Source organism: Pelodiscus sinensis, chromosome 22, assembly GCF_049634645.1.
Source record: "Pelodiscus sinensis isolate JC-2024 chromosome 22, ASM4963464v1, whole genome shotgun sequence".
Classification (NCBI taxonomy): Eukaryota; Metazoa; Chordata; order Testudines; family Trionychidae; genus Pelodiscus; species Pelodiscus sinensis.
Window position 1 is genome coordinate 2,739,956 of NC_134732.1, and position 27,275 is coordinate 2,767,230.

The following is a 27,275-nucleotide window of genomic DNA, read 5'->3' on the forward strand; positions in this document are numbered from 1 at the left end:
CCTAGTCGTTGAACTCCAGCAGTCCAGACACAACCGGTAGGAACGCCAGGGCTTTGCCGGCTGGCAGAGTGGGACGAAGGGACTGTAGGACACTATGGGGTAACCTTTACCTGTAGTTACCCAGGTTCAAATCCTGGCTTTTGTCACAAGTGAAAATGAACTGGAGGCCTCTGGACATGTATGGAAAAAAATAGTTCCAGGGTTTTGGTTTTTCTCTCTTTTCTATGTTTTGCCAGACAGACAAGAGAAACAAAGGTCCAATATTTCTCCTTGGACTCTTTGGGCTTCTCTCCACTTCCCACGTGAGACCTGAATCTCCACAGTGAAATCTCCTGCATCCAAAGCAAAACGTCAGCCAAACCTTGAACCTGAAGTCAACCTCAGGAAACTACACTGGTCCCGTGGGTGGGTGCCTGTGGAAAATCCCACCCTTTTGGAGGGTCTGCCAGGATCATATTGGTTCCCACCATTTTCTGGGTCCCATCCGGACCCAGAGGGAAGGTCTCGGGTTAAATGGGGCATTAAAGAGGCGTTGCTTTGGGAGCTGCTCTGCCTGGACAGAGTTCTTGGCCAATGTACTTGTGCTAGGAATCTAAGCAGCTGCTAAAATTCTCTTAGGACAAGATGGCTGGAAATACACCCATGTGCCATTCCACTGAAGCAGCCAAATGGACAAGGTAAACCCTTAGTTTTAAATTATTTTTTCCAAGCTCAATCTGCAAGGCTCAGGCTTCATGCTACGTCTCGAGAGAGAGGGGAGGGGGAGTTATTCTGTTTATCCAATTCCCTGACACATTTTTTGACTAGAAAAGGGGAAAATCCCTTTCCAAAATATATTGCCCAGTGATTGCCCGGATGAGTCTGGCCTTTGACCACAAAAGCCCCTAATGAGGCTTTTTTCACATATATAATAAACATGGAAACTGGACGAAGCTGTCACAAGTTAACAAAGAACAAAAAGTCTCCACTTGGACTCCTACGCTAGATGAAACGAAGGGAACAAAATCAAAGAAACGAACAGGGACTGCAGTAACAATACGGACCGGCAGGATCGTAAGTGACGGCTGCTGTCAGAAGACGGGGTCACCTGTAGTTTTGAGGTAGGAGCTGATGCATGTGTCACCTCAGAAAAATGACTTAAGCACTGGCCCTGTTTGAAGGCGGGAAAGCAGAGGTCTCTCTCCCCACCCACACCTGCACATTCCAGGCATCTGCCCAGGCCAGACCTTTCAGGGGTGAGTTAAACAGACATTTGCCTAACCCAGAGTGAAGAGGCTGGTTAACTAGCCATCCCCAGTACTACAGTGTAGATGGCCAGTTATCAGACAACTACCCGTTCCAGAGACCAAAGCCAACGTCTCACTATCGTATGGAAACGTGAACCCTACATCTCGGGCCTCTTTGAAAAAAATAAAATCCCAGCGGTTTTCATTTCCCATTCAAACAGGGGGCAGGAAAGGAGGGGACAGATAATCCAGCCTGATTCTTCCTGCGTGTCCACAATGCAACTATTCTGCTCAGCCTGCTGCTGGAGCCCCTGGGTGGAGTAAGCACGGTGAGAAAGTGCGTGCGGCGTACGACTCTGCCCTCCTCCAGCTAAGGGGCAAGCCCAAAAAGCAATGCCCTGAGGCTAACTAACCTGACGACCCGCTGAACAAACCTCGCTCCGGAAGCTCTTCTCACTTTGTAACTCCAGGATTTGAACCAGGGTCTCTACGGTGCCTTGCGGTCAGCACGAGGCTTTTCAATCCCCTTGCACTGAAAGGCTAAATCTGTCGCAGCTAGGGATGGGAAGAGCTGGAGGACCGCTGATTTGAACCACCACCAGCACATGGCCACTACCTCAGCTCCTCCCTGCGACCGCCTCTCTGGACGGCCTCCATGGCAGCGGCTTTGGAGCTTAGTGAAGGGCAACAGCCAACCCAGGGCAGGAGGGGGCGCTAAGCGGTTCAGAAAGGCGACGATATAAAGGCAATTGGTACCTGTGGTGGCCTTGCTTCCGGGGGATCCAGAATTTGGAGCGCGGAACATCTGGGATTGGGATGCCGGTGGGATACCGGACGGGGAGCGGTGCAGGAGGGTGGAACAGCGGATTATGGAAGCCGGTGTTTTTTTGCCGGATTGGCTCGCCTGGGTCTTCACTGCCACGAAGAGTGGAGATCGAGAGAACTCTGGATATGAAGACTCAGAACTAGTGCCAGGATAGTCAGTCAGCTCCCAGAGCGCGTGCTGGCTGGGAGGGTAGCGTTCCCATAGTCATGCTCATGATTCCCTTACAAGGGGGCCTGCAGAGACTGTGGAGCCACTGAGTCCCACACAGTAGACTGGCTTTCCCCACGCACCCAAAGGGACAGATTTTGCATGCGTATCGGATTTACTGCACGCCGGTAGCTGCTGCTTGGCCAACCCCAAACGGCCGGGAATCCCACTGCTCCTTCTCCCACCGTGTCAGCCACACCCAGGCCATCTAGTGGCTCTGTCTGTCTGAACGGGGACATGCTAAGCGCTGGATGGGCGTCGCTACACAGCTACGCTTCGCCTCTCAATGAAATGGCGTCTCTCATTTGTGTCTTTGTTCGTGAAAAAGCGGGACGAATTTCCATTCCTGAGCCCTGGGCCTTAACGCCTCCAAGCTTTTGGAGATCTGTGTCTGCCTCGCTTTCCCCTCCAATTTGGCTATTTTTTTTAAGGTATGGTCAGTCGGGAGGGGAGGGAGTCAGGTGAGGTCCTTCGAATGCCATCTCCAGTCAAAAGAGCTGGTGAGATGTAGGCGAGTTCTGGGCATTACTGGGGTTATGTTCTCTGAGTGTCCCCTGACCTACAGGGACCGGGGAGGATCACCAGCAATTCTTAATGCCAAAACATCCTTTGGCAGAGCAGTCCCTGTCCACACTCAAAACATTAAAAAAAATATTAGAAGACGGAGCAACCCAATAATTGCCCCAATTTCTCAGAAACGCCCTTCAGCCGAGGCTCAGACACAGCTCCTGGAGCCAAATGCCCCTGGGCCAAACTCCCACCAGAGAAGGTCACCGAGAAGAAATTTCTCTCCCTGCCCCTCAACCAGAGCTCGTTCTTACTCTCTGTTCACTGAGGGGATGAAGGATCCAGTGCAGTCCCTCAAGACTGTAGGGCGGACGCCAACACGTGTGGAATGGGGTTACTGCTTATGGAGCACAGCCTCCTGGCCGGGGTGTGTGTCTGCCTTCCTCACCTCAGAGCCCTTGAAGAACTCCCAAAGGCTTTCTCTAGCTAGCAATGCCCTGCCTGGGACTAGTTTAATACCAGAGCCATTTTACAACAGCTCAGAGTCCAGTGCAACTCCCAAAGAGAAGTCCAGACTTAAGCCAGGTTTACACTAGACCTGGCAGCTCAGCTTAAGGTATGCAACTCCCGCTACATATTCTACATAGCTGGAGTCAGCTTGCCTTAAACTGAGCTGGGCGGGGTCCCCACAGCGGGAGGCTGAAGGGAGCACATGCTCCTCACGGCTTCCCTTACTCCTCGAAAGAGCAGGAATACCGGTTGCTGGTGAGGGTGCCCTCTGAGTTCGATTTAGTGAGCCTTACTTAGACTCGCTAAATCAAACCCCAGAAGATCGATTGCAGCAGCATCGATCTTCCGCAGAGCAAAGACGTGGCCTTAGCACTGGCATTTTCTCCCACCCCGTTCTGATTTCTCCGCCACTCCCTCTAGCTCTTCCTTGCTGGGCCTCTGGAGTCCAGTCCCAAATGCAGTCCGGGTTTCCTGCCCCCTGGTCGTTGGGCTCGACCATCCAAGCTCTGTGGTGACACGGCCCCGTAGGACCTTGGAGCTCCCTAAGCTTCCCCCACTTACTGCAGCTGCCTCTGCTCTTTAGAGGGAATTGCCTGGCTCCCCTCAGCAGGGCTCATTCCATAATTAGGGCTGGCCTACCCCCTGGCTCTGCAGACTGGACAAGCCACCCTGTTACAAGCTGCTCTCTACAGCCCAACCACTTGAAGCAAAACCAAGTCCTGCGCAAGCCAACATTACAAAAGGAGAATAAGGAGAAATCCCCCCCCAGCCCAGCAACTCCATCAGACCCAGGATATCGGCTCGTTCGCACTGAGCTGAGCTGGCAGGTGCTAGAGACCCCTATGACGTCACCCTCTCTCTTCATCAATTTACTCTATGCCAGCATCTGAGCGTTACAAACCAGGACGCCCAGTGGGCACGAGAACCTTCAACCCAGGGTGTTGGTCTGCCCAGATCTAGGGTGGCATTTCTCTGAATGGGCTTCCACAGAGGAATTGGCTGGTGGCTCTACGGCAGCGTAGGCACAGGCAGCGTGTGGCCAGCTGAGTTGGGGGTGGGGAGTGGAAGGAGGGCTTGATTTTGCTTTCCAGGCTTCGTTCCAGTCCTCATGGAAAATCCGGCTGCCCAAGTGCCAGGAGGGGTGGTTCCCGGCCTACGTCTCACCAAGCCTGGGTGGGAGAGGTTCTGTGCCTGCGACGTGCAGGTCAGACAGGTCATGATGGTCCTTCCTGGCCTGATGGCCGAGGAGCAGCCCCGGGAGCTGCTCCTGTCTATTCCTGCTTTGTGCCCAATCTCCACCAAGAGAAAGCAATGGGACCCGGCCAAACGTCAGCGTCAGGACCATGCCAGGCTAGCCCAGGTCCTGCTGCGCTCCAGGCACTGCTCTCATTGGGAAGCCTGAACGGTGATGCCCAGACAACCTGACAACTTCTAACAGATTCTCCCCTCTCTGGACCAGGGATGAGAAGGAGCAGTCGAGTAGTCGACTACCCGATACGCAGGAGCTTATTGGGTAGCCCTATCGACTACTCGAACACCCCCCCGCCAACTCTTAAAGGGACAGAGAGGAGCTGGCTCATTCTCTGGTCTCGCGCCGGCTTTCAGACAACCCTCACCCTGCCCCTCTGCATTTTTAAGTGGCAGCTGCCGGTCCCACCTCTCTATTTCGGCACAAGAGGTTCCCCTCCCCCGCCGCCACTCTGCATTTTTAAAGAAGCATAGCAGCAGTGGGGAAGGGGGGGATTCCATCGACTACTGAATTAATCGATACTTAACATCCCTACTCTGGACACTGGCCAGTGCAAATGGAGACTATGTCTCGCCACGTCTCCTGAGGACACACGTGGTCAGGGTGGGGCTTACTATACTCTCCTTCCCTGCCAGATGCTGAGTGGTGGTACTTCAGCGTCATTCAGTGAGGAGCTAGGGCAGCAGCAGAAGCTACCGCATCTGAAATAGGATGGCCAGCCCAAATCCTATGGGACAGGCCACAGCCTGCCAGGTGTCACAGTAGTATTTCCAGTGGCCTGTGACAAAAGGATCCTTTTACTCTTTGAGACAACAAACTGCAATTTCGCTCTGCAGTCCAGATCTAAGCAATTATGCTTGATGACTGCATGCTGACAGGCTCGTGTGGATCCTTCGCTCCTCTCCTGAACAGACACGGAGGTCTCCCCTGTGGAACTCACTGCCACAAGATATTGTGAAGGCCAAGATGCAAATGCAAACTGGACATGTACATGAATAGCAAGACAATTGAGTTGAAACAGTCAGTACCAACAACAAGAGCACTGGAAGGCTGAAGCCAATCTCGAAATATTAGAGACCGGGGCAGATCTAATGTGGGGGGTAGGTCATGTTCTATCTGCCCATCATAGGATTTCTTGCACCTCTCTCTTATGCATCTGGTGCTGGCCATGGGCAGAGGCAGGAGACCGGGCTAGACAAACCATGTTCCACTATAGCAATGTTACCTTGTATCAGGGGACTGGAGTTTCAAGTTCTACGCCTGCCAGATGGCAACAGTAGAAGACAGTCACGCAGCCATTTTAACAATGTGCTAAACCTACTTAGTGTCAAATGAAATAAAACGATGGGGAAGGGGAGGGGCTTTCTAAGTACTTTAGTCCACTCCAGGGAAAAGACTCCCCCCTTCCACATCAAGTTTCTGAAGGAAGATCCTGCCAGGCTAAAGGACAGTTGTGGTAATAAAGGCTGGAGAGGCAGCTGCCTGATTGAGACGGAACCTCACCGTGAACTCCGGAAGGAATCTGGGATGCTCTGCAAGACTCTCTTAACTTGGAAGAACGTGGTAGCAGGTGACGGCTTCCAGTGCCTGGAATTGGAGACACGGAGCTGACGTCATTGCCACGGGGACAGTGGCCGTCCAGGTAAAAAAATAAATATATATATATCTATATATCTGTGCTCACAACTATCTAGTTTTCTGTCTACGAGGGAAGAGCCCCAAGTCTCCTCTGGAGCATCCTGTCTGGTGCCAGGGCAGCGACAGACCGGGTGATGTGGTTTTCCCCAGTATGGCCCCCTGAAATGGAAGAAGCTTAAGGAGAGGCCTAGCCAACCTCATGAGAACTAGAGCTTTGTCCTCTTTGGTCAGGAACTGGGATTGATAATGCCTCCCTTCTGAAGGGCTGGATGGGCCTGGCCTTAAAGAAGAGGTTTCCCTCATGCGCGTGATGGATGCAGATGCTCATGCAGGTTTTATCAGATCCTACCAGTCTGTACCAGCAACTCTGAAGTTTGCTAGCACATCTGTAGCGCTCTGGGTTTTCTCCCTTGCGAGATTCCAAGCCACGACATTTGAGGCTTTTTTGTTTGGTCAGCATCCCAGCTGTGCTTGTTCTGGCAACCCCATAAACCACTGGGTGAGGGGTCTCTAATCACAACACAGTCATCCTCTACCATGGAGAACACACAGGTCCATCTTGTACTATAGGTGGAGACTTTATGCATGTTTTCAACATGCTCCTAAATCTTCGTCAGCCACAAACAGCTGTGCGGCAATGGCTGGGAAATGTTTAAAACTCACTTACAAGGAAGGAGGGTGCCCTGGCCTAGGAGGAAAGATGGAAAGAATTGGGTTTTAGTTTGGAAAAGAGGAGATGGAGAGGGGCCATGAGAGCAGCTTTCATGTACCTAAAAGGGTGTCACAAAGAGGAGGGAGAAAAATTGTTCTCCTTGGCCTCTGAGGATAGAACAAGAAGATTAAATTGCAGCAAGGGAGGCTTAGGCTGGACATTAAGGAAAACTTCCTGTCAGGGTGGTCAAACACTGGAATAAATTGCCTGGGGAGGCTGTTGGAATCTCCATCACTGGAGATATTTAAGAGCAGGTTTGATAGACATCTATCAGGGATAGTTTAGATGGTGCTTGGTCCTGCCGTGAGGGCAGGGGACTGAACTTGACCTCTCAAGGTCCCTTCCGGTCCTAGTATTCTATGATTTATGATTCTATGTTCCCTGGTGTGAACTGTATTGTACATGGGTCCCCCAACACAGGTTTTTATTTAGCCTAGATGGACCTGTCAGTGACACAGGAACATTTTTAGAAAATGACCCCCCAACTCCCATAGGCGCTCTTCCCCAAACCCAGCACAGACGTGTCTCTTCCTGAGGCGCTTTTGCATTAAGAACTCCTGGCGATGATCCTCATTCCCTGCAAATGCTCCATCCCACACAGGAACGTGTCTCCAATCTGCCCAGAAATCAGTGACGTGGACCCACAACCGCACTGAAAGCTGCTGCAGACGCCTGAGGAGGGGAGCCCTCTGCTCATCCTGCTATTGGTCTCGTTTTCAAAGGGCATCAGAGAAGAAAAAGCTACACTACAGAAGGGAAGCTGGACCCAAGTGAGACACAGAAAATCCGTGAGTTACGGCTGGAGCTTTCCTTGCCTGGCCCCACTCTGGCTCGTCTGGATTGGCGGGAGGACTCATTATTTGCAATGCCACGGGCTGGGATTAAAATGAACACCCCTTTAATTCTCCAGCTTGCCAGGGCATTGATAATTGGTAAGTGTCACCCACTGCATGAAAACTGAAGTGTTCAAAGTTACCTCATGGGGACTTTGGAGAGTGAGGAGGTTATGAGGCCCAGGAGAACCCCAAAAGCTGGCTGGCTTTAATAACCAGCCCGTCTCTCTCAGTCACTAGGGCTTGTCATAGTAAAGTCTCCGAGGGGTAGCCATGTTAGTCGGCATCCGCAAAAACAACAAGGAGTCCTGTGGCACATGAAAGACTAACAGGTTTATTTGGGCATAAGCTTTTGTGGGCAAAAACTCACTGTGTCAGATGAAAGTTTTATCATACAGGTTGAACCTCTCTCATCTGGCACCCTTGGGACCTGACCGGTCTGAACCAGGGAATTTTCCGGATGACGGGAGGCCAATATTGTCTAGCAGCACTACCAACACTTCCACTGCTGACTGGGCCGTTAGAAGACAGTTAGGGGTTAATTAGAGCTAAATAACAGCCCAGAAACCTGAGAGCCAGGACTGGTGGCTATAAACAAACTTTATGGGACTACGGGAAACTTGACCACACCCATGAAGAGTGGGCATCCGGCGAACTCAAATCATTCGGGATGACGGACGTTTCCGGACCAGGGAGAGTTCTGGACCAGAGAGGTTCAACCTGCAGTAAATTATGTGAAAAGTCTGGGCAAGGAAAATAAGAGGGGGATACTCAAAAATGCACAGTCGAAAAAAAAACCCTTCAAGTTGCAGGTGACATTATTTTAAAATGTCTTTTAAAACTCATTAAAAACCATTTACACCAACACAGCCACTCTCCCACCCAAGAAGAGCAGGGAAGAGGGCCGGCTACCTTTCTGTCACCCCTGCCTCACTGCCTTTCCCTTTGCTAACGCAGCAGCAGAAGCCGGTGTGTGAGGAGGCCTCTCGCACCAGCTCTGGAAACTCATCCTCTTCCTCCAACAACCAGAGACCTCTCTGGAATCCAGGGCCTCTCCTAGAATGCAGACGTCACCCTACTTCTGAGCACTCCCGATCCCTTAGCCTCCCTGCAACTCAGGTTTTACCTCAGTAGCTCTCCTGGCTCTCAGTGAAATGGGTCAAATTCCACCGTCTCTCGCTCCACTCAATTCCCCCTCCCGGAATGTCCTAAATCATGAGGGTTTTTTTAAAGACACAAGAGACCCTGAATCTAGGATTCCACTGACGCAAATGCAGCCACCCTGTTTGCCTTGCGAGTATGGGTCATACGCTGGATTGAAAATCCAAAATGTTCTCCACAGAAAACAGGAAGGGGAAAATTTTCTGGTGGGTCATCCAGCAGCACCATGATAATGATCAATTTGTCTTTCTCAGCCCCCGGGGCAATCTGGGCCATGACTAGAATCCACTGTCGTACTGCCAGGAAGAATGGAGAGACCTTTATTCTGGCACGTCCTGGGAAGGGGGAGTTTACACTAGGTGAGCCGAGATTCCATGCTAACGCCAGTCCAATGTTCCTTATTCACACCGGTACTGACTCCCCTTGGTTACGGTGTAGCGCCTTGGACTGGAGACCCCAGAGCCTTGGCTAGCTGAGGAGCCATCCATGCACCAGTGGTGGCGCTCCTTGGATGCCACCTACACCTATAGTGGAAACCATTGCCTACTGCACCAGGGGGAAGCCAGGGGAGACCTCCTGAGGACAGCTGGGAACGTAGGCTCGTGTCGCTAGGGCCTTAGAACACTTACTTGGTGAGAGCGGGTGCCAGAGATGACCTGTGCTTCCCTACCTTGCACTACGGTCCTGGAAACCATCTCAACACTCCGCAAAACGGGTAAGGAAACAGCCACGCTGGTAAGAGCCAACTACATTTGACCTTCCTTAAAAATACAGATGGCTGGTGGACAGTGTCCCCAGTTTACTTCTCTGTGGGGGGTAAAATTTACACCCACTCCATTCCAAATAAGCATAATAATGAGAATTCAAAACCTCACTATCGGAACCACGATTTTGGTGAACTATTGAAGATACAGGGTGTGAGCTCCCCCTGCTGGCTACGGTGAGCAGTTAATCAAAATCTAATTCCAGAGCCATGCACATCCGTCCTCCAGTAACAGTCATCACACTGCTGTATGAAGAAAGGAGAGCAAACCAGCATCCACATGGGCTTCCGGCCACTGCAATAAAATACAGTGCGCGGCAAAACCCGGGGAAGGACCACACGGATGAAAGCGGAAGTATCCGAACCAGCCCCCAAACTCTGCCAGAACGAATGTCATTAGAATTTCCCTGGACTAGCTCACTAGAAGTTTACATATGAGCTTTGTGTAACAGTTGCTCATGACCTCTCCTTCATCTGAGAGCTCTGCCCTTTAGAGTCGATTTCAGTGTCTGTAGCACGCAGCGACTCCCCGGCACACACATTTCATCGGCCCTGCGATTTAGCCGCAACCTGCCCAAGTCATTTTCGTCATTTCAAAAACCATTTGGAGCTTTCTGTAACGGTTTCTCGGCAGCGTGTAAGACAACGCAGGCTTGTGTGTTATTTAGTGTGGCTTAGGAGAGGTTGGCTGTGGACGCTGGCTTGTTACGTTATGGCTGCTTGGGAGGGCAGGCGGAAATTTGTACAGGAGTATGCTTGTGTATACAGAGTACTGGTGCTTGTTAGTGGGCTGTGCCCACGAAAGCTCATGATGCCATCTACATGTTTTGTTAGTCTATAAAGTGCTACCAGACCATTTGTTGTTTTTTTTCTGGAAAAAAAACCAAAAAACCCAGACCCCCAGAACTGCATTGCTTTTCCAGAGAGCTGGTAAAATGGTCGGTCAGATTATGGGTCTTACTAACTTGAACAGCATCCCTTTAAGAAATGGCTTCACTTCTGCTCTACAACGCTCTGGTCTGCTGCCTAAGAGCCGTATGTACACTGGGTGGAATGGCGGAATCCCTCTCTCCAGTATGCCCCTACAGTCAGCGACCGCCATGGTAACTCATACTCGGCAATGAAATGGCTTTCCAGCAGGATACTCACTAATAGGTGCGTGTAGCGCCACATGTTCCTGGTAGGGAGTGTAGTATTTGTACTGTTTGCCACAGAATTCACAGGTGTAATTGCCAGTTTCTGTGAAGATGAAAGAAAGACGCCGTGAGAAAAGAACCCAGCAGCCTCTCACAGAATGACTCGCTCCCTTACTTTTTAGGTGCAAACTCATAAAAAGAAAACCCATGACTCATGGGCCTTCGTTCAGACGGGGCACCTCAAGCATGCGCCGAGAACTGATTTCACCAAGGGAGGTGAAGCCCTGTGATGGGTGCCCACCACCTGCAGCCTTTTTTCTCCCACAGAGGGGAACATTAAAGCTCAGAGGCTAGATATGAACAGAGCACCAGATGCTCAGAGGTTAAGTGGGCTGCCAAACTCAGAGCTGCAAGTCAAGGGCGCGAATCCCAGGCTATTGACTCCCTGTCTCGTGTAGGAGCCAGTGAGCCATACTGCCTCTGCAGATGGAGAGGCAGCAGCTACCCACATCAAGTGATGGATAAACCACGGCGTGTTCACATAAGCACCCAGAAGTGCAAATTTGGATTCATATTTCCAGAGCTTATTGGGACTGGAACTCTCAGGTGAAAAGATCTTGCAAGACCTGCGATACCGGCTGTGGCTGATGGTGCCAATAGTACAAAAATGACTTGGTAGTTTAGCACCATCCCTTCCAGCCACAGCCAGAGAGATCAGGTCAATGCAGAACTGCAAATACCGAAAGAGAGCAAACAAGTTAACTCAACATTTTCAAATTGGAAAGGTTCAGCATAAAGCTTGGTCAAAGTCTGGTCATTTTGCCTGGTCTATACTACAGGAGGTAGATTGATCTACACAACTTCAGCTACATGAACAGTGTCACTGAAGTTGACATACTTAGATCTAGCTACCGCGGTATTTTCACTACATTGTAACTTCCCTTACGTTTCTTGGGGAGGTGGAATACACAAATTGAAGGGAGAATTAGGGCTTATCCTCATTACACAGAAGATCGCCGCTGATGCGATTGATCTTCGGGAGTTTGATTTAGTGAGTCTAGCTAAGACTTGCTAAATCCAGCTCAGAGGGCATGCCTTCTGGAATCTGGCACTCCTCCTTTTGTAAGGTGGAAGAGAAGCCAATGGGAGCATTCGCCTGTCAGCCTCCCGCTGTGGGGACACCGCCAAGCTCGGCTTAAGGTAAGCCGACTCCAGCTATGTATTCTAAGCCGAATTGCCGGGTCTCGTGTAGACCTGGCCTTAGTGTGCCTTTGCCAGACCCAGTAAATCAACATTTGCGGCAAAGATTGCAGTAATGTCAATCTACTAGCAAGCGTAGACATAGACTTTGTTTTACTTACATTGGTTTGCCCATCCACCAAGCAGTCAGCTCTGCCAATGCACCTCAACCCCCCAACCTGCAGCTCGGATCAACTCTACCAAACTTCGTTTCATCTGTCACCTAATTCTGGATTTGAACCCAGGTGGCCAAGGTGAAAGTTCTCACCTTGGAACGCCAGCCTGTACTGTATTAAAATGCAGACAAGAAGGGGATTTGCATTATGAACAAACTCCATTTCCTGGATGCGTAACAGACATGTAAAGGGGACTTCTGCAGATGTTTCAATTACATTTCTCAGTTTACGTAGCTGCTGAGTTTCCCACTGATAAGGAATGAGACGCACGCTGCAACCACTTCAGTTTCAGCATCTTCACCTGAGTGTATTGCTCTCCCACTGTCACCCAGCAGGCACCTTGGCAAGTGCCAGGTTCAAAACCTTAGGCTAAGTTTTATGACCTCCAAAACGGTATTATCAATCATACTTGGACCAATCTTCTGAAACGGTTCGGGCTCCTCTTCTTTCACTTCATCTGCTGCTATGACTGTCTGGTCATAAGGATCTGCAAAAGAACAAAACCAATTGGAAGCTGACAACTCCCCATGGCTTTCTGTACACACTCACATGGCACCGAAGGCATTGGCACATGCAGGTCCATTGTTATCTGACAACGCACAACGATCCAACTTCCTTCTTTCAGTCCCTCTGCCTTGTCACACCTCTTTCCTCATGTCCACCCAGCTATTAATCCCTTCTCACCAAACAACATGAGCTGAAGATAAATCAAAAATCAGAGAAAGATGGTGCAAATTTCAAAGCTTGGTCTATATTTTCTGTCTTCCACTGCACCCCTCCCTGAGAAACCAAACATTTTACCTTGTTTGAAACTGGGCCTAGTAATGCAGGACTCATTCTGAGCAGACCAGCAAACACTGGGCCATATGGTCTGGGCCATAGGTTCCCTGACCAATGGCCATCTCACGGCACAGCTAGCAGCCAATCAGAACCCAACCCACTTTATAAATTAACATCATTTATGCCACAAAAAGGACTCACACTTATCGTTCGTTTCTCTGATTTTCGCACGTCTCGATTAAACGCACCTGCAACAAAAGCCTGGTATCTAATAGGGCTGGGCATCACACTACTGGCTTACGAAACCATGCTATGCACTGAGAGACTGAGCCGGCGCTCACTGAAGTCAAGGCCAAAATGCCATTGGCTTCTGTGAGGGCAGAACTGGCTTTACTGTGCCTGGGAATACTGAATGCTGGGAAAGGTCTGTGAAAGAAAGCACACAAAGGATCGCTGCTTACCTGCCCGGTTTTCTGGGGCCCCTTCCACACTAAAAACTAACACAGAATAGAAGAAGGGTGGGGGAAGAAACAAAACAGAAATTAAATCTTCTTAAATGGCCTTGTTTTACTCCGGTGTTTCAGCCAAAGGGCCAGGACAGCTCAGCACCACGGAATCAGCCGGGCTCCCTTCTCCCATTCCCTCATCTCCCAGGCAGCATTCACACAGGGAAATACTTGAGTATGCCCAGCCCTAGTGTACATAGATCCTCAAGGCCTTTGTTAGAGCACACGGACACCTGCCACACACCCACGTCTGCTGAAACACACCCCGCCACTCTAAGGCACCCACGCAAGCAGCGCCTTGGAGAAACCCAAGCGGCAGCCATCTGTAAAGTTTCGGCTTCCTCATGAAGTTTGAACTAGAGAGTAAGGGCGACACGTTCCAGGGAGGAGCAGACGTGTGTAGCCTGTCTTTCCATCCCAGTGACCTAATGTCGATGACCTTGCATGAAGGATGGAGATTCCAGCACCTTGACAGGGTGCGGGGGGAGGGGCGGGTTGCCAACTGAGCTCAGAACGAGTCTTGGGGTTCCAACATTTCAATCGGAAACAGCCTATATATATTTAAATGCTTGGTGAAAACCATTGGGGCAATGCAGTAATACTGATCCAATTCAAGGTGTTCACACTGGAAAACAGTCCTTTAAAGGAGAATAAGTGCATTTTTCAATTCACCAGCAGTTCTGGGAACAAAAAAGTCATTCTGGGCCTGACAGGAACTCAGATGGAATTCTCCGGAAATGAAAAAGTCAGAAAAATAATTTCATTTCTCTTAAAAGAAAAAACACACAATATTTTGGTTTTAGGCACCATTCATAAAAGTCTGGCGAACTGCCCTGTAGCACAGGCACTCACCTGGGATGGGGGAATTCCAGGTTAAAACCACTGCTCTGGGCCAGGTCTTTGTATAAATAATCCTAGCTCTGGAGAAAGGACTTAAACTTAGCTCTTCCACACCCCACGTGAGTGCCTGGCCACTGGGCTATTAGGTCCAAGTAGACTTCCCCTCAGTCCCTTTATGAATTTCACCAGGAATTCCTTTCAGAAATGTCAAAACAAAGCATGCCAACCTTTCCAAAAAAAGATTTTTCTCAACCAAGCCTATTTGTCAAAATCGATGCAAATTCTCAAAGTATTTTTGGACCGGAATCTGCATTTTTCATTGAAAAAAAAAAAATGTTTTGGTAGAAAAAATTTGCTGAAGTCTCCTTTGAAGTCCACTGGCTCAACCACGGCCACTGTTCAGCGCTGCGTTGGCTGGCAAGGCTACCTGCAGCGCCATGCTAAAACTGGGCCTTCTGAGGTCAGAAACTAGACACAACCTGACCATGCCTAGCTAAGGGCTAGCCTGCCAATGTACCTTGAGGTCCAGAACGACAACAAATTTGTAGGACTCCTCAAAGTGCGTATGAAGCCCTGGTGTGCTGAGACGGCAGGCCCCAGCGTGAGGGAGCGCTCTCTGTGAGGAATGAGTGTGGCTGTCCACTACTGGAAGAGCCCCGGCAGCATTTTGCCCGTGAGTCACATCCCGTCTAACCCCACACAAAACAGCCGCTATTGCCCAGCCCGATCTGAGAAGGTGCCAAAGCAGGACTCACCATCCACTGCGTGCAGGTCTCTATGCTCCTGGAAACAGCTGTAGTATTTGTATTTTTTCCCACAAATGTCACACGTGTACCTAAAATTGTCTGTGGGAAGAAGGAACAAACTCATTTTAGAAACACGGGGGAGAAAAGCAAGCACTCCAGCGGACACTTCTGAACGACAGGACTCCAGGCCCCCTTTCTCCCGGCTTCTCTCCAATGGCTAACCCACTGGAGTTATCACTGCTTCATTCCTAGCCAGGTATGCATCGCGCCCCCTAGCAGAGGGCGCATCTCACGAGTGCAGGTCACAGAAAAAGCCAACCAGTTCTGCTGCCCAGTAAAACCTACACAGGACCCATACAGCACTACAGAGGAGCCACAACAAGCATGCAATTCCATAGCTGCAGATACTGAAGCGCCGTTGACCATTGACAAACCATTGACTAACCTAGGCACAGAGTATATTTGGCTGCAGGGTAATTTCGGGAGCACTGCACATATTGATGTTTCTGGGGGGGGGGGGAAGGTACCACTCCCGCTCTGTGACATGTAGTTCCACTGTTGGAGGGACTGTGACCAGGGCAGTCACGCTCCGCAGAGCTGTTCCTGGGGCATCTGCCAGATCTAGCGGCTGTAGCAACCAAGACATTTTACTCCTGCCTACACTTGTTAGTTCTGCAGAGCCAACACAGCGGAGGGCTGGTACCATGACCAAGTTGTGCAGCTGACCATGGCGAATCAGCGGCTGCAGGAGCAAGCAAGGCAGCTCAGCTGGAGGTCATTATTCATATAGTTTGGGGTGATCCATCCCCTGCACTGTCCCTGATCCTCGGCATCTCCTGACCAAACCGTCATGGTCCCCTCATTCATTGGTGAGAACAGTCACCTTCCCATCAGACCTCTGCTGACCATAGAGCCAGGGACCAGCGAACATTCGCCCCGACCTAAAATGGCTCAAGTAGGGGGGCTGCCCACTGGGGATCTATGGAGCTTCCCTCCTCGTACCGTAACTACACTGACGCCTTGGAGAAGAAGAACGTAGCCCAGCCATCGTTCGGATGGTTACATACAATGTCGGAGCCTGAACTGATGGGCATTGTAAGAATATTTCCAAGAGAACCAAGCTGGGGGCTCATCCGCAAATTAACATCACAAGCCAGCACCTTGGTCTCTTTTGTAAAAGGAAGGCTGGCAGCCCCCACATCTGTGCTGATCACCAAACCCTTAAGCAGAGGACAGTTTGGAGCCGTTACCCCCTCCCCCGATCCCGGAGTTACTTGGACACACAGTTGGCATATTCATGCAACTGACTCGCCAGGGTGCTTACAGTTTCCTCTGTCTCCGAGAAGGAGACGAATGGAAGATGTGTTATTCAGGCGTCGCAAACTTCTTCGGCAGGTTCATATCAAATTCTTTTGAAACAGGCTGAACCCAACAGCCTTACTCCGACAAAACGCCAAGTTTCATGGGTCACCCAAGGCCCAGCATACAGCTCTGCACTGAGGCTCGTCTACACCATTTCCACCGTATTTGCCCTCCCCAACACAGCACAGCTGGCCCAAGTGTTTGTAGCCCACAAGAACCAGGTGCACCTGTACAGGGCTAAGGCCCTGAACCAATCACAGCTCTGAGGGGCCCTATTCTTCTCCCAGTCCAACTGTACCTTGATGTAAAGTTGGAACCGGGAACAGCAAGGCCGATGCTTTGCCCCAAAGATACGGCTCTAGCCCACGAGGACCCAGTCTGGAACCAGCCCACATTTTCAAGTCCCATAACTTTCTGAATGCATCTTGCCACCAGGACCTGCTTGCCCTCATCTGCTCTGCGGCTGTCTCCATCACTGCACTTAGCAAGCCGGCCATTGTCAAGTGAGAACTGCACATGAATTTCCTGCCTCTGGAAATTTCCACTACATGCATCTGACGAAGTGGGTCTTTGCCCACGAAAGCTTATGCTCCTACACTTCAGTTAGTCTATAAGGTGCCACAGGACTCCTCGTCGACCTGGAAGGGAATCACATTTGTGAGAGAAAGCCTCTGATCTCCCCAAAGACCTGAGAAGCTGGCGGTTCAGCTGTGCCACGACACCACCTTCGCAGGACTCTTAGGGTGACAACTGAATTTCTTCTGGTGGCCACGAACGCGTCCCACAATAGAGACCCTTTGTAGCTTCTTGTACCAGATCCCTCGCCAGAAACCATGCAAATCACCCTGCAGTAAAAATGGAGGAGGCCCAGAGCAGCTGACTGGCCTCCTGGCCCTAATTAAGCCTCCAGCAGGAAGTTGTCTGAATTCCACCTTGTTTTGGACTGTGCGCTTCCTGCTCCCACTCCCACATCCTGACCCAGTGGGACTCCTGGCATCGGATTCATAAATCCTGACTCAGCCTGGTTCTGGTTCCTGATGCACGGTCTTGATCTCCAATTTACCTAACTTCCCAGTGTCCTGATCCAGCTGACTCCTGTCTTGTGGTGGCAGATGCTGGCTCTGGGTACTGGCTGCTGGGTCTGGCCACCCACAACCTGGCAGTGATAGCTAGTCTACACCGGGAACTTACATCGGCATAGCTGTGTCTCTCTGGGGTGTGAAAAATCCACACCGCTGAGAGACGTAGCTATATCAGCCCGACCCTCAGCGTGAACAGTGGTAGGTCAACAGACCAACTCTGCTTTCGATCTGGCGACTGCCTCTCAGGGAAGCGGATTACCTGTACAGTGAGGGCCCAACCTCAACCATCAGCATAGGTAGTGTCTCCACTGAAGCATTGGAGCGGTCTGACTGCAATTCTTCCCTATCCTTGAGGAATTAGTCTGAGAAAGGACTGAGTAAAATTTGCTCTATGAGAAGATAACATTGGCTATAATACGTTTAGGTGATGAAACTCCTTCACATTTCCAGAAGAGGAGAAACTAGTACGTTGCAAAGGGAGAGTGGGACTAAACGACAGGTTAGAAGATGAAGCCGCCCACCCTAGAAAGGAAACTGAAATCCATAGAAAATGAATTAGCCTGGAGGCGGTGCAGTGGGGAAGTCCTAGAAGACTGGACAAATGTTGTGCCAAGTTTTAAAAAGAGTAAACAGGATGACCCAGGTAATTCCAGGCCTGCCAGTCTGACATCAATCCCAGGCAAAATAACGGAGCAGCGGACGCAGGACTCAATTAATAAAGAATTGAGGGAGAGCAATGTGATTAATTTCAAATCAACATGGGTGTATGGAAAAGAGGTCCTGTCAAGCTCACCCGCTCACTTTTTTGACAAGATTTGTAGTTTGGCTGAGAGGGTTGCTATAATATGTTTTCACTTTGGCAAGGTGTATAACTTGGTACCACACAACATTTTGGTTAAAAAATGAGAATGACATAAAATTAATATGGAACATGTTAAATGGACTAAAACTAAGCCAGAGGTCGCAACGTGCAATTGTAAATGGGGAATCATCCTCAAGCGATGTGTTTCTGGGAGGGTTCCGCAGGGATTGGCTCTTGGCCCAACACTACAGGCAGTCCCCGGGTTACGTACAAGATAGGGACTGTAGGTTTGTTCTTAAGTTGAATCTGTATGTAAGTCGGAACTGGCGTCCAGATTCAGCCGCTGCTGAAACTGACCGCCAGTTCTGACTTACATACAGAATCAACTTAAGAACCCCAGGCGTCCCCAAGTCAGCTGCTGCTGAAACTGATCAGCAGCTGATTCCAGGAAGCCCGGGGCAAAGCAACTCTGCCTCGGGCTTCCTGTAGTCAGCGCTGGTCAGTTTCAGCAGAAGCTGACTTGGGGACGCCTGGGGCAGAGCAGCTGGGGTGCTGCTGGGTTGCTCCAGTAGCGCCGCTCCTCAGTGCTACTGGACCAACCCAGCAGCACCCCAGCTGCTCCGCCCCAGGCGTCCTGATTCAGCCGCTGCTGAAACTGACCAGCAGCGGCTGAATCAGGACCTGGGTTAGAGCAGCTGGGGTGCTGCCGGGTTGGTCCAGTAGTGCCCAGAGCGGCGCTGCAGAACCAATCGGCAGCGCCCCAGCTGCTCTGCCCCAGGGTCCAAAACAAAAGCCTGGTCTGCTGGGGGAGGGGGGGAACACTAGCTCCGCCCCCGCCCCCAGCAGACCAGGGACACGGGGAGCAGAGCCGCAGCGGCAGCGGGGTGCCGCGCCTCTGAGGCTTTGCTCTGGCAAAGTCTCAGAGGCGCGGGACCCCGCCGTGGCTGCAGCTTCAGTCCCGGTGCCTGTGGTCTGCTGGGGACCGTCCCCAGCAGACCACAGGCACCCGGACTGAAGCGACAGCAGCGGCGGGTTCCCGCGCTTCTGAGGCTTTGCTCTAGCAAAGCCTCAGAAGCGCGGGAACCCGCCCGGTGCCCCTGGTCTGCTGGAGACGGTCTCCAGCAGACCAGGGGCACCGGAGCAGCTTACGAACGGGGCTCTCTCGCCCCGGAGCTTGCAGGTAGCAATCCGCCACCTCGATCTCCGGGGCGAGAAAGCCCCGTTCGTAAGTGCGGATCCGACATAAGTCGGATCCGCGTAAGTCGGGGATTGCCTGTATTTAACATAAAGTATGAGCACAGGCCACAGGTAAAATGATCACTTCCCTTTGTAACCTGTTCTTCAAGATGTGCTGCTCATCTCTATTCCATTCAGGTGCTTGCGCACCGCGTGCAGGACTGTCAGAAGCTTTTCACCCTAGGTACTACCTGTCAGGTTGGCTGTGGAGTTCTACATGGGTGCATTTACACTGCACCATAGGTCAAAATAAAGGTTTGCAGTTTGAGCTGCACAAACTGCGTCTCTTATTTCGATGATATTTTGAGATAGCTTATTTCAAAATTTGGCACTGTCTACACAGCACTTATTGCGAAATAAACGGCTATTCCGAAACGTCCCTTACTCCTCGTGGAACGAGGTTTACAGGGATGTCGGAATAGCGATCCCGTTATATTTTGAAATAAAGAGCATGCTCAAAAGATGCAGAATAGCTATTTTGGGTTATCTCTGGTATCCCGAAATAGCGCAGCAGTGTAGATGTAGCCCATATGACCCTGCAATCCTAACCCTCACTTCGGTTACTTCTTGCTGGCTACTCAGAGGCAGGGCCGGATTAATGGGGGTCTAACTGAGCAGCTGCCCGGGGTGCCAACCTATAGGGGGCGCTGCGCACCCGGCTGCGCGGCGCCCCTTAGAGTTTCCATCAGGCGCCGTGCACCCGTGGGCCGCGCGGCAGCCGTTAGAGCTGCAATCGGGCACCGCGCACCTGATTGCAGCTGTAAAGTGCGCAGTGTGCCGGGGGGGGGGAGGGGTGGAGCCGCGCATGCGCCCGGGGGTGAAGCCGCACATGCGTCGTGCACCTGCTGCCTGGGGCGCAGGAATGGCTCGAGCCAGCCCTGCTTAGAGGGGAAGGAGGGTGGGTATGGGATATATATGAACGACACATCCCTGAGGACAACTGTTACAAAGGTACGTAACCATTTTCTCTTCGAGTACTTGCTCAAATCAATTCCATTCAGGTGATTAACAAGCCTGACCCAGGAGGAGGGGTCGGAGTCAACGAGTCGTTGACCAGAGCACCTCTGTGCCAAACCCTGCATCTGGTCTAGCCTGGTGCATGATGGTGTAATGCAATGTGAAGATATGGACAGACTCCCATGTTGCTGCTCTATAGCTCTCCTGGAGAGGAAAGTGGGCTAGAAAAGCAGCTGAGCAGGCCTGAACCTTGGTTGAATGTGCCGTAAAAGGTGCCATAGGGATCTTGGCTCTATCACAGCATGTCTGGATTCAGGACGTGATCCAGGAAGGGATGTGCTGAGCCAACACGGGCAAACTTTTCATTCATTCTGCCACTGCAACGAAGAGCTGGGGAGGCTTCCCAGAAGGGTTTGGTGCAATCGACGTAGAAGGCGAGAGCCCATCTGGTGTCAAGGGAGTGCCGTTGTTGCTCCCACAAACTCTTATGAGGTTTCGGGTGGAAGACTGGCAGGAAAATATCCTGGCTAGTATGGAAGCTGGACTTCACTTTCAGAAGAAAAGTTGGTTGAGGTTTCAGTTGAACCTTGTCCTTATGAAATACAGAGTTCAGCGGTTCAGATGACAGCACAGAGCTCTGAGACATGCCAGGCTGAGGTGATGGATACCACCTTGCAAGGGAGATACAGGAGGAAGCAAGTGACCACGGTCTCGAAGGGTGGTCCCGTGCAGACGGAGAGAACCAAGTTGAGATCTCATGATGGAACTGGGTGCTTGCAAAGAGATAGAGCGGCTGGATGGAATGCCGGGCCAGATGAACCCTGAGAGACAAAGCCTTGGTCCTTGAGATACATGAGGTATTCTATCACATCTTAAAATGGCTCCTCCAGCAGAACTGGAGACGTTAGATGCTCTTCATGGTAATGAAGAGGTCTGATCCGGACATAATAGATAATCTACACAGATGTAAGACAGACATCTGTGCTTTTGGCAGATGAGTCTCTGGTCTTCATCAAAGGGAGGAAGTCTTGCAGGCTAATCAGATGACTCAACTTCTGAGCCTTCAACTTGAGGTTTCACTTCTAATACAGCCCAAAGGCCTTAAAAAGCCCAGAGAACATGGTGCCGTTGCAGTATAACATCTGGAAATATTACCGAGAAGGGAGGTAAGAAATCAATTCCATGCTGTGCCCGTGTTACATTCACTTTGGGCATCTTGGCTGACCTGCGACATAAATGGCTCACGAGTAAGCAGCATTACTAATGCATGTTGCTTTATAACCAATCTTATGGGAGCCACAGAGATGGCCGAGGAAAAGGCCAGGCTAGCCATCCAGTTACACCAGGGGTTGGCAATAATTTTTGGTCGGGGGGGCCACTCCAAGATTTTGGGAAGTGGTCCAGGGCTGAACTTTTCTGTGGAGGAGATGCGGGGTCTAGGTTGGAGGCTGGGTGCAGAAGGGTGCATGGGGTAAGGGACTGGGGTGCAGGAGACGGTGTGGGATCTGAGAGGGTGTTTGGGTGAAGGAGGCAGTTGTGACCTGGGTCAGGGGATTGAGGTGTAGAGTCAGGGAGTGGGTATATGTGCAGGAGAGGATTCTGGCTTGGGGAGAGGTATAGGCGGGGGCACAGTGTCTGGGAAGGAGTTGTTACCTGGGGCAGGCTAATCAAGGGTTAGGACGGTGATCTGGGGGAGGGGGCTGGGATGCAGGAGGGGCTGGGGTGCCAGAGCCAGGCGCTGGCTGGGAAGAGTTTACCTAAGTGTCTCCTGGCCAGCAGACTGCAGCACCCCCAAGGCAGGCTGGGCTTCCGGCTTGCTGCAGCCCTAGCCCCCTTGAAAATGCAGGCTGCTCCCTCCAAGTGGCTCTCAACTCCGGTGCGGGAAGAGGCTTGCCCCGCCCCAGTCTGTCAGGCCAATCTCTCAGCTCCGCTGTTTCCAGCCAATCGGAGTGGAGAGATTGCCTGAGGTCAGTTCTTACTGGCCAGTTGTTTCTGGCCAATAGGATCTGAGGATTGGGCCAGGGACGGGGAGATCACATGAAACCTCCCCCTTTCTGCAAAGCAGAGCCTAAGGGACTGTGTTTTAAACCGTGGCAGCTGTTTGTGCCTGAGGGTCCCGGCAGGATGGTCCACGGGTCAGATCTGGTGGCTTGGCGGGCCAGATCTGGCCCCCGGGCCGTATTTTGCCAAGCCCTGAATTACACCCTTTAGGAATCTTCCTGAGGATCAAAGTCTCGATACAGACATGAATGCTCTGATGACCAGCCTATATGAAGTCAGAACAACAAGGGTCTCTCTTCTCGCTCTCATTTTAAGGCTTTAAAGGGAAAACATCTCCTGGATACTTGTGACTAGCTGGACTGATGTAACAGAGATGGAGTCTAGATCACCTTCTGCCATGAGTCAATGTCAATGTCGCTTCACGTGCTTTGCCTGCAGGACTGGTCTACAATCCAACAATTCTGAGAAACTGGCGTTCTGAACCTCAGGCAGGACCCGTCGGTTTACATGGTAAGTGCTTTGCCACTGGGCACTGTTACTGCCTGAATATTCAGGCAGTAAGTTACATTTAAAACAATCTGAGAACATTTCCGAGGCACCTGTGCGGGAAGCAGATGGCCAAGGTTTTCCTGGCGCCACAACAGAAAAGGTTCCAGGACTAGAGCATCAGGGGAGTTTGCAGCTGAGGTTCCAACAGTGACCAGAACCAAGGCTTGGTACTTAAGTAGTGTGCTTCCAGGAGTGGGTGGCCACATTCATTTTTCAATGTATTTATTGTTGATCCTTGGTAGTTCTGGGGTTGTCCACACGCAGTTCATTGCACACAGGAAGAGGAAGTCCACAGACACGGTGATCCAGCATCAGCAGATGATGATGGAGCAAAGCCTAAGAAAGCTCTCGATGCTCTGTCTTCAGAAACCAAACATTAATGCCAGTGCATGTCTTAAGGCACTCATAGCCTTCCATGTTTTAACATTACTCTCGATGTCTCGGCATTACTTTCGGATTGGAAGTGTTAGTCATGCGGGTAGGTGGAAAGCCACTGCCTGGCACGCCAGTAGTTACTGGAGCTAATTCAATCTGGGCCAAGGAACATTTCCAAGGTTTCAGTGCAGAAGGCCGCGTTGCTGAGAGAACCCGGCTGAAAGGCTTCCAAGCTCATTCAGACACTTCCAGGTCGTGGAACTAGTCAAAACTTCTGGAAACGTGAACTAGAGTTCTACAGATTTTTCCCAGAAGGGGTTCCACCAAAGGAATGATTTCCACAAAAGGCTGGATGATTTACCTGGGGAGAGGTAGGCCACGCAGAGCATTGCGGGGATCAACGTGCTGGCTGGCACTGGGAGCTCAGCCACTGGCTCATCCGGATGGCACCAGGAAGCAGATGTTACTTAAGCCAGCCACATAGTCACTTGAGGCTAGCGAATGTCCAAAGTTGGTGCTCGACTTGCATATTTTGCCTGAGGAGCTTTGCCTATCTGTAGGGTTGTGTGAGAGCAGCTCTTCCACTGCAGCATCTCATCCAGATGAATCTGTGCTCTATGAGCACTATTTCTTCATGATTCTTCTAGCTTCAGTAAAGTGGCAGAAATCCCAAGGGGACAGAGCTTACTTGGGAGCCTGGACAAGGGGATGAATTTAAACGGGCCAGAGTTGAGACCGAAGACCTATGTATCGGACTCATTAATAAGCCAGAAAGGATTCTCTTAGACTCTGTGACTTGGCTGGAGAACCACCACGCTGAAGGCTTTCCAAAGTTGGTTGGCGGCCTGCCAGAGATCAACGGAAGTGAGAAAAGGACCGGGGTACCAAACTCAGACGGTCAGAGGCGCTCAAGGGCAAAATCAAAAGAAAAACAGACGAGGAAAGCATCCAGAACACTATGTGTGAGTCAAACTTGCTGTACTATCAGTGGTCACAAAGGAACAGACAGTGCCACTCCTTGGTAGGAAAATTCCACAGCTCAACGCCAACAGCGCTATCTTGCGGAAGTGGGCATACACAGAGGCCACTTACGAATTTTCATTTAGGAAGGATAATGATCAAAATGCCCTAAAGGATGCTTTTAAAATTTATCCATGGCAACAACATTTCTGTGTGGCTCGACAACGCATGAGATGAGAGCATTCAAGACAAAGGAAAAAAAAAATCTGACCCAAGGGTCTACATTTCTTAAAGGACCCATTTACAAATGAATTTAAACCCAGAGTAATGAAACCATCAGTAATGTATTTATTTGCAAACCCTCAGAATAGTCCTCTGTGCTTGAATAAATGCTGGGAAGGACAGAATGTATTTTCCATATATAAGAAGTATGCCAAATCCCTTCTGTAAGTGCAAAGCTCAATGCAGACTTCACTGTGGAGCCGCGATTGGCTCTTACACCATAAAGAGACATTTTTATCCTATTTGGAATCAAAAGAACCTGGTTGCAGAAGTGTATTTTTGACTTTGATTTTCTTACTCATTAAAAAAATTATATAGTCATGGTCTTGACTGTTCCTCTATCCCGTTCTCTTGATTACATCTGTGTGTCATTGCCACCAGGGTTACTGATTCTCCTTCCTGATGAGGCTTCTTTGGGTAACACTCGCCAAGATGGAAGCTGGACAGCTGAGAACTTTAAACAAGGCTAGAAATGTAATGAGCAGAGCTGAGGAGACAACCTGGTGTAGATTTCCCCACTGAAATTTTATCTTCCACCTTGAGCAGCTCTAACCTACCTTCTATCCTGAGTGGAGTCAAATTAATTCCAACAGGGGTTGGTTTATAGGATCTTCTACAATTTGACATGGAGGGATACAGGACGCACCTCAGTACTACTACGTAATACTATGCACCGCAATACTGCTAATACATCCAGGACATCCAACATTGATGTGCTAGGTTTAAGGGAGAGCTCAGAAGATGATAATCCTCTTGTTCTGCTTTATTATAAAAGATTTGACATGTGAAAACAGCTAGAAATTCTTCAAGAGAAGAGGAATTAGTAGACAGGATGAAATGCTGGAGTCTTAATTGTTTTTCAGTTTGTAAAGAACGGTGATAGATTTTTGCAAGACTTTTTTTTAGGTTCATCACATTGTAATGTTTACTGAAACAGTCACCGTGTAATTTAGTTGGCCAAGAATTCAGGCACATGGAAGAACTTGCAAAAAACTGGGGCTAGTAAATATGCCCCCCTCAACCTGCTAAATTTCAAGCATCATTGGAAGATGATGGCTGTATCTTTTACTAACTACAAAAGGAGAGATTTTTTTTAAAAAAAAATCTTCAAAACCGATTTTACTGGCATTTCTGGGACAAACTGATGAATTAGAGTAAACGTTAGAATTGACTCCAACTCTACCTCCTTATGCTGGAATAAATATATTTTACAGTCTGGAGACTTTATATGAAATTTGCCAAATGTCAATATCTGGTTGTCTATGTATAGTAACTTAATCGATGCATTCTGTATGGTAGGAATTTTCAGGGTTTTTTTAAATTTGTGTTTATTACCAATTCTGTGGCAGTCTATTGTACATCATTTGTGATGATCATCAACATTTATAAACCCCCAAATGCTAGCACTTTTCTTCTCAGTGCCAGGGTCTTTGCAATATCATATAGGCCAGGAGAGAAACAACAGGGCTTTGTGACCTCTAGGATGCAGCATCTGCATGAACTATAGAACTTTTAGTATGGCTACAATGTGCATTAATGTGGAGATGTGCAACAGAATTCCCATGCAGAAAAGAGATGAGGGGACTGCTGGCCCTGACAGGGGAATCAGAAGAAAAAGATCCAATTCCCCATATAAAAATAAGGTGCCAAAATAATAACTTTGCCTGGCAGTACTGTCATGTACCGTCTCCTGGTAGTCAAGCCTAAGGGATGGAGCAGAGATGGAACCAGATGTAGGGTTGGGACGGGACGAAGGGTGACACTGGAATCAAGATCCAGGGACAGGCTAGGGTCAAGACCTTCCCATTCTACCAGGTAGAGGAACTTCCCTCGGAGAGCTTTGGAACTGAGGCTTTAGTTCTCCAGGTATTCTTCCTGACCATCCACCATTACCATCCAAGCGGTCTGCATTCATTCCAACAGGAAGCTGAGGGACTGTGTTTTTTCTGCAAACAGGCATGGAATACAGAGCGTATTCACTTGGTGGGGGAGAGGGGAGTAGCTGGAGGTGGAATGTGGCTGCGTTAGTTTGCTGGATAACAAGGAAAGGCCCAAGGTATCAGCAGTCAAGTTTGTGGGAGGAATGGGAGATGCCCAAGTGTTTTGTGGAGAGCCAAACCTTGCCGAGACAGTGAAGGGTGTTTCACCTGGCAGTAGCAGGCAGCAAACAGCCTGAAATCTGCCTTGGCAGTGTCCATCTGGGGTCTTAGCTACTCCTAGATGTGAGGGAGATGTCTGACCAGGTCAAAGTTGGCAGGGACATGAGAAGTCAAGGGAGGGGCAGGAGGAACCAGGGATGGAAACCATCATTAGGGAAAAACGGGGCTTTGCTGGGCTGTCGTAAGTGAACTCGGTGAGGGGCAAAAATTGGACCCAGTCATTCTGGTAGAGGCTGATAAAATGTCACAGGTACTGTTCTAAAACTTGTTTGACCTATTCTGACTGCCCATCTATTTGGAGATGATAGGAGTTGCAGAGACATGGCCTGATGTCTACAAGGAGGACGAATTCCTGCTAAAAGTGGGAGACGAACGCTGTTCTCCAATATGATGTGATCAGCAGAAGAGAGTGTTTATTCTTGATGGTAATAATTTTGAGAGCCCCTTAATCAACA

General features: G+C 50.1%; 1 protein-coding gene across 32 annotated transcripts in view; it reads right to left on the reverse strand.

The window, feature by feature from the left end:
* Window positions 1-27,275, reverse strand: part of ZNF618 (zinc finger protein 618) — a 215,298-nt gene that overhangs the window by 34,194 nt on the left and 153,829 nt on the right. For 16 of the 32 annotated variants that reach the window (XM_075905298.1, XM_075905294.1, XM_075905297.1 and 13 more), the window contains 6 exons: window positions 15,065-15,154; window positions 13,425-13,460; window positions 12,593-12,670; window positions 10,782-10,871; window positions 6,029-6,112; window positions 1,983-2,171 (listed from right to left, as the gene is read on the reverse strand). In XM_075905298.1, the coding sequence (XP_075761413.1) occupies window positions 1,983-2,171; window positions 6,029-6,112; window positions 10,782-10,871; window positions 12,593-12,670; window positions 13,425-13,460; window positions 15,065-15,154 (567 nt within the window). The remainder of the gene's footprint in view (window positions 1-1,982; window positions 2,172-6,028; window positions 6,113-10,781; window positions 10,872-12,592; window positions 12,671-13,424; window positions 13,461-15,064; window positions 15,155-27,275) is intronic. The other 16 variants (XM_075905313.1, XM_075905315.1, XM_075905310.1 and 13 more) reach the window with 5 other exon arrangements.